General features: G+C 39.4%; 1 protein-coding gene across 6 annotated transcripts in view; it reads right to left on the bottom strand.

Moving 5' to 3' along the window:
• Positions 1 to 3,155: 3,155 nt before the first annotated feature.
• The window catches only part of Zfand4 (zinc finger AN1-type containing 4), a 72,129-nt gene continuing 64,036 nt past the window's right edge, over positions 3,156 to 11,248 (bottom strand). For 5 of the 6 annotated variants that reach the window (XM_031383055.1, XM_031383056.1, XM_031383054.1 and 2 more), the window contains 2 exons: positions 5,094 to 5,211; positions 3,156 to 4,091 (listed from right to left, as the gene is read on the bottom strand). In XM_031383055.1, coding sequence (XP_031238915.1) covers positions 3,956 to 4,091; positions 5,094 to 5,211 — 254 coding nt within the window. In that variant the 3' untranslated portion in view covers positions 3,156 to 3,955. Of the gene's footprint in view, positions 4,092 to 5,093; positions 5,212 to 11,248 lie in introns of those variants that run through there. The other variant, XM_031383057.1, reaches the window with a different exon arrangement.

Genomic DNA, 11,248 nt, shown 5'->3' with positions numbered 1-11,248 from the left:
AAAAAAAGTAAAAAAAAAAAAATCAGACCTTATGAACAACATAAAACAAACAAACAAAAACCCCCACAAAGGACAGAAGTGGCATCGGTTTGGAAAAAGAATGCAGTGTACTATTGAAACTTTAAAAAAAAAAAAAAAACATTTTCTTTTCCAATGTCAGATAAAATTGTACTTAATATTTCTGGGTTTTATTGTTATTGTTAATACTCAGATTCATCGAGCCAAGTTGGCCACTAATTGACTATGCAAGCCAAGGATGCTGGAAACTTCTGACCCTCTGGTCTCTGCTTCTCCATGGATTCTAGTCCAAATGTAGGATCACAGGTAGATGAGAGGTGTGCAGCACTACACACAGTTCTATGGCTTTGTATGCTAGGTAAGCTCTCTACCAACTGAGCTCAGGCCCTTGTGGGGAGCGGTGGAGCTGAAGAGGCATTTGCCATGGCAAGATGGTGCCTACTTCTGCTATCAACTCCTAGTAAACAACTGTTTGCGCATGTGCGTAGAGTGAAAAGACACCATGTCACGGCCCATTCCGGGGCGTCAAGTGGGGTGATGAGCAAACAGCCAATCATGGGCGGACACGCCTCGCTGTGGGCAGACACACCGCACTGTGGTGTATATAAGCAGTGCTGATTATTGGCTCGGCCTCTTTTTCCCTCTGGGAGAGGGCAGTAAACATTGTTGCAGAAGGATCCTAGTGTCTGCGTGTCTTTTCTTGTTGGCGAGACGACCGCCCGGGCTACAGGCCCTAGACCCTAAAAGTAACTTGAAATATTCTACATAGTTAAAAGTTTAAAATACTGACAAGTTGAGGCAGGAGGACCATCATAAGTTTGAAGCCAGCCAAGGTGAGACTGAGTTTCAGGCCACCCTGAGCTACCGAGTAAGACCCCGTCTGAAAACAACAAAACAACAAAAAGTTAAGAATGTACAGACTTTCAGTGCTGTGAAACCAAATATGTGCTGCTTTTACAAATCAAAAACTGGATATAAAATGCACTGAGATTTAAAATCATTTTATAAGTTACACAGGTTGTACAATATGGTAGTTCATTTATTCAAGGCTATGACCCAGGGTTGTATGTAGGGCACACACACTTCTCGTCACTGAAAGGAAGACAGATCTGGTCTGTGAAATCCCTCTCAATAATGATCGGAAAATTTTTAACTAAAGTGTTTCATTTCCAAATGACTCAGAAACTACAAAGTAACTCGCCTGTGGGCTGGGGTGTGGCTTGGTGGCAGGGTGCTTGCTTAGGCTATGGTCTCATCCTCAGTATCAGACAAAACTTGAGACAACTTTGACCAAAATCATTTATAGAAGTTAAAGACTTATTTCTACTAATAGTTATGAGTTAAAAGTATGCAAAACATATATGCAGCCTGACCTATATATTCATATTTATATAATAAATATGCTTTGGTTCATTTCTCTTTTTGCCTGTAAATATGGATTTTTAATTTTTATCTTTCTTTCATTGTTTTGGTTTTTTGTTGTTGTTGTTTGTTTGTTTGTTTGTTTGTTTTTGCTCTTTTTTTTTTTTCAAAACAGGGTTTTTCTGTGTAGACCAGGCTGGCCTCAAACTCAGAGATCTGTCTGCCTCTACCTCCCTAGTACTGGGATTAGAAGCGTGAGCTACCTCCTCCTGGCAACTTTTTAATATTTCTAAGGCACATTTATTACTTGGTAAGAAAGACATAATTTCTCACAGACACGTCATTCCCCTTTATTTGTTCCTCTTTAAAAGCATTCCTTTCAGGGCTAGGGAAACGCTTCAATGATTGACTGCTTGCCCTGCAAGCATGAGGAACTGAGTGCAAATGTTCAGTGCCCGTGTAAAAAGTTGGGCATGGCTACAAGTGCTGCAATGACAACTTTGACAGGGTTACCATGAACAGAGAGAGGCAGGTCCTGAGAGCTGGTTAGCCAGCGAGCCAACATGGCAAAACCTGTCTCAAGGTAACATGGTAGAGAGTGATAGACACCTAACTAACTGTTCAGGGATGGGCAGACCTAAGGCTTTCTCAGAGGCTCCAGTGAAAAGACAAAGGGAACCTACTTCTGTGTCTTCGCCCAGGAGTAGGCTTGGCCAGGGCCTCGGAGGAGTTAAAGGTTTTGGTTCCTAGAAGCTTGGCTTTTTCCCCTAAAGCCACTAGGTGCTCTGTTGGGATGAGCTTGAGAAAGCCGGTGTTTCCTTTTGTACCACATTGCTGGACTGGCTTCATGCTAACTTCATCCCATTATTCGATGGTTTCTGTTAACTCTGCCCTATTTCTCCTGTGGAAATAGAATATAAGATGCTGTACTTCTTAATGATAAGCTTGCTTGGCATAAGATCTCCAGACCCCAGTTTTCCTATCTTCTTCTCATCTCTCTCATCTCCTACCTGTCTCACTTAGGACCCTGTCACTGAAGAACGAACTGTTGGTGCAGGTCACTTGACATCCTGCTGTGGCCTCATGTATCCTTCGAATGCACTCATGTGCCACACGTATATAGCACGTCTTCAGCAGAGGGTTAAGTCCAGCCTATAATCTTCGCACAAGAGAGACTGAGGCCTAAAAGCTGCTGCAAATTCAAATGCTTGCCTGGGCTACACAGTGAGTCAAAGATAGTCTTAGGCTACGGTCTGAGACCCTATCTCAAAAAAAACAAAAAACAAAAAAAACAAAAAAAAAAAACAACAAAAAAAAACAGAACAACAAACAAAAGAATAACTCCCATCTTTAATTGTAAGGCTCCTTACTCTATTACACTTTTAATTTTTTTACCATTCTCTTTTACTATCTCTGTCCATCAATATTCAATCTCTTATATGAAATGAGAGAAGAGTATCAGGAGTTGTCCAGGCTACACTCAGTGGAGTGAGTGGTCTATGAAGCACCAAAATGACCTTTGGGAGCCCCTGTGGGAGACCAGGGTGCAGCCCCTAGCGCTGCCTCCTACAGCTGTTGCCTCACATTCAACATTAGCTTCAAAGGCCCTCCAAAGTCCTGAATAGAAAATTCATTATTCCTAAGAACAAAGTCCTTAGACCTTAAAATAATACCTTTTTACTTGCCAGTCATTTCTCCCATGTATAATAAATCACTTATTTATCCAAGTACTTTATAAAAGAAAATGTATTGTAAATAATCAAATAAAGTCATAGTGAAGTTTAATATTTATTTGAATTTCCCCTGTAAAAGCACTCAATGTGTAAGAAAGATAAACCAAGTTTGTGAGACTTTTAAAAATATATATAGCCATTTTTGAAAAGTAAAAAGTTGGATTCTTTTTTCAATGGCAACAAGACACTGTTATTTTAAAACTACCATTTAAAAAGTAGTATTTTAAAAAATGTATACTATATTAACATGATGTGTTCTACAGAATGGATACATATGAATGCCAGTCTGAATATGGAAGAAATATATATGTTTAAAAATCACATGTTTTTAAAAAACAAATGTTCTTTTAAAAAGGACTTGCTATTAAACCTCATAAACTTTCACATGCAGGATTTATTTTTTTTAAAAAAAAAAATCCCATTTATCCCATCCCCACAAGAAAAGAAAGAAAAAAGGGCAAAGTGTGCTCAGTTTGAACAGAGCCATACAGAACCACTCACTGCTGTACAACATGGAAGCCTAGCTACGTGGCCACACGAAAGTGCATCTTCTGAAGATTCGTCTAATAAATAATTCCAATCTAAAACACTTAACACAGACATGTAATAACAAAACTAAATCATTATAGTGTCAAGTTTTTAAAACTACTTTTAAAACTTTTGATTCACCAAAGAATAAAGACATCAATACAGTAGGCATTTTCAGTCTCCAACAGTGCACACTATGTGTGCTTGTTATTTGGCAAATCTTTTGGAGTCGAACAAAAATAATGCAGTCTAAACAATATTTCTCTGTCAATATAATCGATTCCTCGGGCAAAGCAGTAAAGCGCAGAGAAGAATTAGATTTTGGGGAGTTTTGGTGCGTTGACCACAGGGTTTGCCTCCTGCAAGTATCTCCTCCCTGCACTTTTGTAGTCGTAAGTGCAGCCATGAGCTTCTGCATAGCGATGAGATGCACAGAAGTTGTTTCCACATCTAAAGCACAAAAAAACTTTATGTGAATAGTCACATTTCCACGGAGGGCTCGTCTCCTTAGCCTGACTTCAGGTAGTCCAACAAAGCCCTCTGGATCTCCTTAGCAATTTCAGTACCAACAGTTCCTCCCTTCCATGCATCAGTATAAAGCCCCCCAAAAGAATAGGATAATTGTTCATGAATGACAGCTATATATCTTATTGAAGTAAAATAAAATGAGAAGCTGGTAAACATGTCTCTTATGTTAGAAAATTTGAATTCTAAGAAATTAAGTGTAGCGAGAAAATTAGGTGATATAGAAATTAGCTATGTAAGGCTGAACATGGTTTGTGCTTTTAATCCCAGCACGAGGCGGAGGCAGAACTTTGTGAAGTCAAGGCCAGTCTGGTGTACATAGCAAGATCCAGGCCAGCTAGGGCAAATCACAAGATTCTGTCTCCAAACAAAAAACAAACAAAAAACAAAACCTATCAAAACAAAACTAACAAAAAGCTATGCCATGAGAGAACTTAAAACACATGACCGGCAACAAAAGTTATTTTTTTGTGAAGAGAATAAAGGCCACAATTCTTTTCAATGTTTGTCCCTACATAAATGGAAGATAATAATGTTAATGAAAGACATATTACCAAAAAATATTTAAATATATATCCATATGTTTTGAAATAACTGTACCAAATGTTAAAATGTATAGTAAACTAATTGCCAATTGGGTTCAGTTTTGTTCAGTTTACCAAAGAAGGAGCGGGCTCTTCTAAGCACCATGAAAGCACACCAGTTGGCCTACGTGTCCTAGATCAGTGACTGTGGAGTGTCTACTTATGCTTCTTGGAATCTGAAGAGTTATCTCTCTCTCTCTGGCCAATGGGAATTCATCTGAGGGCTGCTATTAGAACATCATCTGGATGTTATCAATAGCCATCTAAACGTGTTTTATTCTGTATTGTACCATGCTGAGTCCCCACAGAGAAAGCCTCTCAGCTTCTCCAGCTGGCCACCTGCCTGCATTCAAAGCTAGTGGCTAGTCCGGTTTTCTTTCCACAAAGAAAACAATGTTTCGTTATTTTCTTCTTTGTTTGAAGAGGGGCTTTCACAGGTGGAAGGTGGTGGGTGCTTTCTCCTGTTTAGAGAAAGAACACCTTATTAGTACAAACATAAAAATTGTACTTTTAAACAGCTACTAAGTATAACATTCTTGTCTTAGTATCAATCTATACAAATTTAATTTGTAATATTTTCTATCTAAAATAATTTATGAAATGAAGCAGCAGCAGATGTTTTTGTGTGTCATGTTTCTACTAACTAAAATTTGGATTTTTAACACAGAAATAAACTATTTGTACAAACCAATACCATTCTGATAACACCTAAGCATAATTGACTTAAATACAGCCCAGCAAACATTAAGGAACATTATGAAAAATCCTATGTGGTGATCCCTCTTGAAGCAATATAATCATCCTGTGTGTAAATATGAAGCACGACCAAAATCATAAAAAGATATTTCTCATGAAACAGATCTTTTATACAACAGAGAGGAAATTGCACAACAAATAAACAAGCCATTTATTTTTTTCAAAACTCTGATTACTTTTAAAATAAAGGCAACATGAATTCTGTACCTAAGACCTAAGTGGTAGAAAGAAAAGAACTACTCGCACAACTCTCTGACTTCAACCATGGCATATGCCTGCTCCTGCTTCTCAAAGACCAAAAAAACAAACCAAACCAAAACAACCAAAGAGAGCCTGGCCCCATTCTTCCTGGGAGAAGTCCCTGTGGAGAGGAAATTTGAAGGTAAGAGGGGAGAGATATGATTGTATTTCATTGTACACAAGCATAAAAATCTCAAAAATAAAGAAAAGAAATTGTAAAAGAAGATACTAGGCTGGGCGGTAGTGGCGCATGCCTTTAATCCCAGCACTTGGGAGGCAGAGGCAGGCAGATTTCTGAGTTCAAGGCCAGCCTGGTCTAGGCAGGCTGATTTCTGAGTTCGAGGCCAGCCTGGTCTACAGAGTGAGTTCCAGGACAGCCAGGGCTACACAGAGAAACCCTGTCTCGAAAAACACACACACACACACACACACACACACACACACAAAAGATACTAAACAATGTTTTTAATTGCTTTAAATGTAAATTCATGTGCATATGTTAGAAAGCCTCCGAATGATTCCTTTTCTTTCCTTTTTGTTGTTATTTTGTTGTTTTGTTTGTTTGTTTGTTGAGACAGGGTTTCTCTACATAGTCCTGCATGTTTTGGAACTCACTGTGTAAACCAGGCTTCTGTGAGAAGTCTCTGTGGATGCATCTAGTCATTGACTGATAAACTATGTATTAGTCAGCTATTGCATGCTAGGAGTCATTACTACTATGTGCCATTTTGGGATTCTTTTCCTTGGTATTGAAAGCTAACTTTTCAGAGTCATTTCCTGGGCATTTATCACTTTAAGTATTCCCCTAGATAAAACAGCATCGATAATTCCCTCTTCTAGTAAAATGCTACTTGTCCTGTAAGAGATTATCCACTGTCCACCCTAACCTCCTCTAGATTCTCTCATCCATGGGTCAAACGAGAACAAAGTGAGATAACACTCCAGTGCTGAGCTACCTTTCCCAGAAGGACGAAAGGCATTTGGAATAGCCAACTCCTTTCATGTTTCCTAGCTAATATTTGATCTAATGCAATAAAAACTCACCCAAAGAAGCCTAAAGGGTAATAAATTAATGTTCCAAATGCAAGCTTGATAGCCAGCTGTTAGACGCTGATGGCTAGAACTAACACAATGGGTAAAATCTCCAAGGGAAGCCTGATAGTGAAGAGAATATGGGAAAAGCTTCTAACTTACTTTAGAGATACAGACCTTCTCGGTACTCAGTATGGCAGCATTATTATTCTGAGAGGAAACAGCAGCAGGTATCATAGGTTCTACTTTGAGAAATCATGGGTTGTTGACAGCTCTTGATTAGATCATCAACAAAAATATCATATGGGGACAAAAAGGACTGATACAAACAGTACAGAAGAAACAGATTTTTAATAAAGGGGTTGGGGTACAGCTCGCTGGTAAAATATTTGCCTGGAATGCTCAAAGCCTTGACTTTGACCCCCACCACCACAAAATAAACAAAACCCTAGCCAAGAAAAACACAAAAGCAAATAAAAACAAAAAACAATCTATAATAACATACTACTCCATAATTAAAGAAGAGAGACTTGGGATATAATATGGTGGTGAACCACGTGCTTAACAGGAATAAGGCCCTGAGTTTGGTCACAGCATCACGAAGGGAGTAAAAGGCGGATTGGAGGGTGGATAATGAAAGAAAAAAAAAACCTGCTGGATCTGAGCTCAGCAGCAGCAGTTCAGAAGAGCAACAAGTGGATGGGATGACACAATGGTGCTCGGAGTGTAGGCAAGTCGGCAGGGATGACAGCAGCCAACTCCAGAGACTCATGATGCAGGCAGGACAGATATGAGTATGTGTCAAGGGAAAATAACATTTCTAAAAGAAAAAGAGGATATATGATAGTAACCACAACAGAGTCATACTGTCATGAACATAAACATGTAGACCAATGGACTCAAATAGCATATATCAGAAATACAGCTTTACATCATATATGGTTAAACAATTTTCAAGAGCATTGCCAAGACCATTCAATGGGGGAACAACAGTCTTTTCAACAAATGAAGGTTATAACAACTGCAAAAGAGGAAAATTGATACTCTAAGAGTAAGCCTGTCCACATGGCAGCCGCTCAGCTCTGCCTGCATCGTGTGCTTTCCTGTAGCCCTGGACACCAGGTGTCAGCCCCACCAAGTCAAACTCTCCTGCCAGCCATCCACCCATCAGGCCACCACCCTGGAACCTCATGGCATCCTGCACCCTAATGAGTTAGGACATCAAGAGGGTTATAAATAAATATCAGAATGAAAACTGTGAAAACACACCTCATTGAGATAATAAAGATAATTCAAGACATGGAAATAGAATTTAATAGAAACATCTCTGAAGAAAAGTCAAACTGAAATAAAAATCCAAACAAAAAATTTGAAGAGTAAAACAAAATGATCATAGGAAAGCCTTATCATATATTAGGCCAAATTAATAGAGTATCAGATGATGAAGACACAGTAGAGAAGATGGGTCATCCAGTCAAAAAAAAAGTGTTAAATCTTAAAACAAACAAACGAAAAACCTAGAAGGTGGCATGGGAGAGAGTGAGAGATGCCCTCCATGCCCTCGCTGCTTGGGGCAGGCAGGAGAGCTAATGCTGAGACCATGAGAGTGGGAGAGCTGAGCCTGCCCCTACCAGCTGCAGCAGACCCTGCACCTTGCCTGGGCAGCACAGTAAAGCTGGCATGTTGGCAAAGGGGTGGGTAAGTCACCCCTAGAACATGAGAGCAGGAGAGATGAGCCTGCTTTTTGACAGCTGCAGCACTGGGTGAGCTAGCTGGGGCAGTGCTAGAGAGCCCCTGGTGGTGTAGGCACAGTTGAGCTGGCAAAATGATCAACTCAGCTATCTCTCAGGCCCAGATCCAGGGTTTTGAGTTGGGCCACCCCAACATTTACCCTATCTATGATCTGCTGGAGTGTTGGAAAGGGCTGGTCTTGCAGATCCGAAGCTGCAGGATCTCCATGACACAGGGCAACAAACAGGATATCTGAGAGAAGTCCCCATGAGGATCCAGTATTGATAGCGTAGCAGAAGCCAGAGGTCTTGAAATAGACTAATGACTCACTGCAATGAACATTTGTAAGTAAGGATGTATGGACAAAAGGGAATACTGTGAGACATACTGTGACACACTACAGCTTCCATGACATTTTTTTTTAAATTCTATCTTGTCTTAGTTAGGGTTTTACTGCTGTGAACAGACACTGTGACCAAGCCAACTCTTATAAAGGACAACATTTAATTGGGGCTGGCTTACAAGTTCTGAGGTCCAGTCCATTATCACCAAGGCAAGAAGCATGGCAGCGTCCAGGCAGCATGGCACTGAAGGAGCTGATAGTTCTACATCTTGTTCGAAAGCAAACAGGAGATGACTGGCTTCCAGGAAGCTAGGAGGAAGGTCTCTCTCAAAGCCCACCCTCACAGTGACACACTTCCTCTACCAAGGCCATACCTACTCCAACCAGGCCACACCTTCTAATAGTGCCACGCCCTTGGGCCAAGCATATTCAAAACACCACATATCTTCTTTTCTTTTGAGGGAGAGGTTGCAAGGACAGAGAGTGGATACAAGGGACAGAGAGATGAGTAGGATTGGGGTGCATAATATGAAATTCACAAAGAATCAATAAAAAGTTTTAGGGCTGGCGAAATGGCTCAGTGGGTAAGAGCACTGACTGTTCTTCTGAAGGTCCTGAGTTCGGATCCCAGCAAACAAATGGTGGCTCACAACCACCCCTAATGAGATTGGACTCCCTCTTCCGGTGTGTCTGAAGACAGCTACAGTGAATTGCGGGGCTGGAGCAAGCGGGGCCAGCAGAGGTCCTGAGTTCAATTCCCAGCAGCCACACACACGATAGCTCACAGGGTATAGCTACAGTGTACTCATACACATAAAATAAATCTTTAAAAAAATAAAAAATAAAAAGTTTAAGAAAAAAGAAAGATGCTGTGCGGGGAAAGCATCAGAGCTTCAATCAACCAAGGAACTTGGCTCATTTTGGTGAGAAAATAAATTATAAAAAAAAAGAAAAGAAAAGAAAAAAGAAAGAAAAATCAAAACCAGGGCTGAAATTAATGAAATAGAAAAGAACAATAAAAAAGTGACTGGAATAGTTACTTGAAAAGATTAACAAAATTGACAAACCTTTAGCCAACATAATCAAAATAATCAAATTCATAAAACCAGAGATTGAAAAACAAATATTACAAGATATTGAAGAAATTCAACCTTCAAAATCTATTAAATTACTAAAATGAAAGATAAAAGAAATGGATAAATTTCTCTATATATATGCTCTACAAAAATGAAATCAAGATGCAGCAATTTAAGTAGACATATAACAACCAATGACATAGAAGAAGTAATTAAATGTTTCCAAATGAAAAAGCCCCGAGGTCACATGGATAAAAGGCAGAATTTTACCAGATCTTCAAAGATGAACTAACACATTATTCCATAAAACATAAAATGCAATTTAAATGAATCTTAAGATGGGACTTTAAAACAGCAATTATGACTATGTCCCCAGACCTTAAGAAGAATATGAATAAATGCCAGAATGAAGACTATAAAAATGCAAACAGATAAAATAATAAAAAAAAAACAAGTGAAATATGAACACAGAATTAGAATCACTAAAGAAAATTGAAACTGGAATAAAGTAGGAAAGACTCAGGAAATAAGACCACATGCTCCAAAAAATAAATAAATGGATAAATCAGTCACAGAAAATTCAAGCAACAACAACAACAGTAAACTCCAGATAAAAATCATGGAGGAAATCTGATACACTATGAAAAGGCCAAACCTATAAATAATAGATATAGGAGAAAAGAGAAGAGACCTACCTAGGTCAAAGGCATGGGAAATAAAGTCATAGAAGAAAATTTCCCAAATCTAAATAAAGAGATGCCTATTAAGGTGCAGGAGACTACAGAACACGAAATAGACAGGGCCAGAAAAGAAACTCCGTATGACAGAGGATAATTAAAACAATACATGTACAGAATAAGGAAAGGATAGTAAAATCTGCAAGGGAAAGGCCAAGTCACAGAAAGGCCAGCCTGCCTTCCAGAGGAGACTCTGCAAGCTGGAAGGTTCTGGACAGAGGTTTCACAGTCTCTGAGACACCACATACCAGCCCAGACTACTACACCCAGCAGAAATCACAACTGAAGAACAAAGAAAAACATTTCATGATAAAAACAGATTTGAGCAATTTCTGTCCAATAATCCATCGCTACAGAGTGCACTGGAAGGAATACTTTGGCCTGAAGAGAAGATTAACTACACCCAAAAACCACAAACAATCTCAGAACAATTAACCAAAAGAGGTCTCAAACAACAGAACCGGAATTGATAAGCACTACTGAATAAGAACTCTCAGCGTTACTGGTCTAAACCTCCCAATTAAAAAGGAAAGGCCAGGTGGTGGTGGTGCACGCCTTTAATCCCAGCACTTGGGAGGCAGAG

The sequence above is a fragment of the Mastomys coucha genome, unplaced genomic scaffold (assembly GCF_008632895.1).
Source record: "Mastomys coucha isolate ucsf_1 unplaced genomic scaffold, UCSF_Mcou_1 pScaffold20, whole genome shotgun sequence".
Lineage (NCBI taxonomy): Eukaryota > Metazoa > Chordata > Mammalia > Rodentia > Muridae > Mastomys > Mastomys coucha.
The sequence above is the reverse complement of the archived record's forward strand: the minus strand, read 5'-3'. Positions and strand labels throughout refer to the sequence as shown.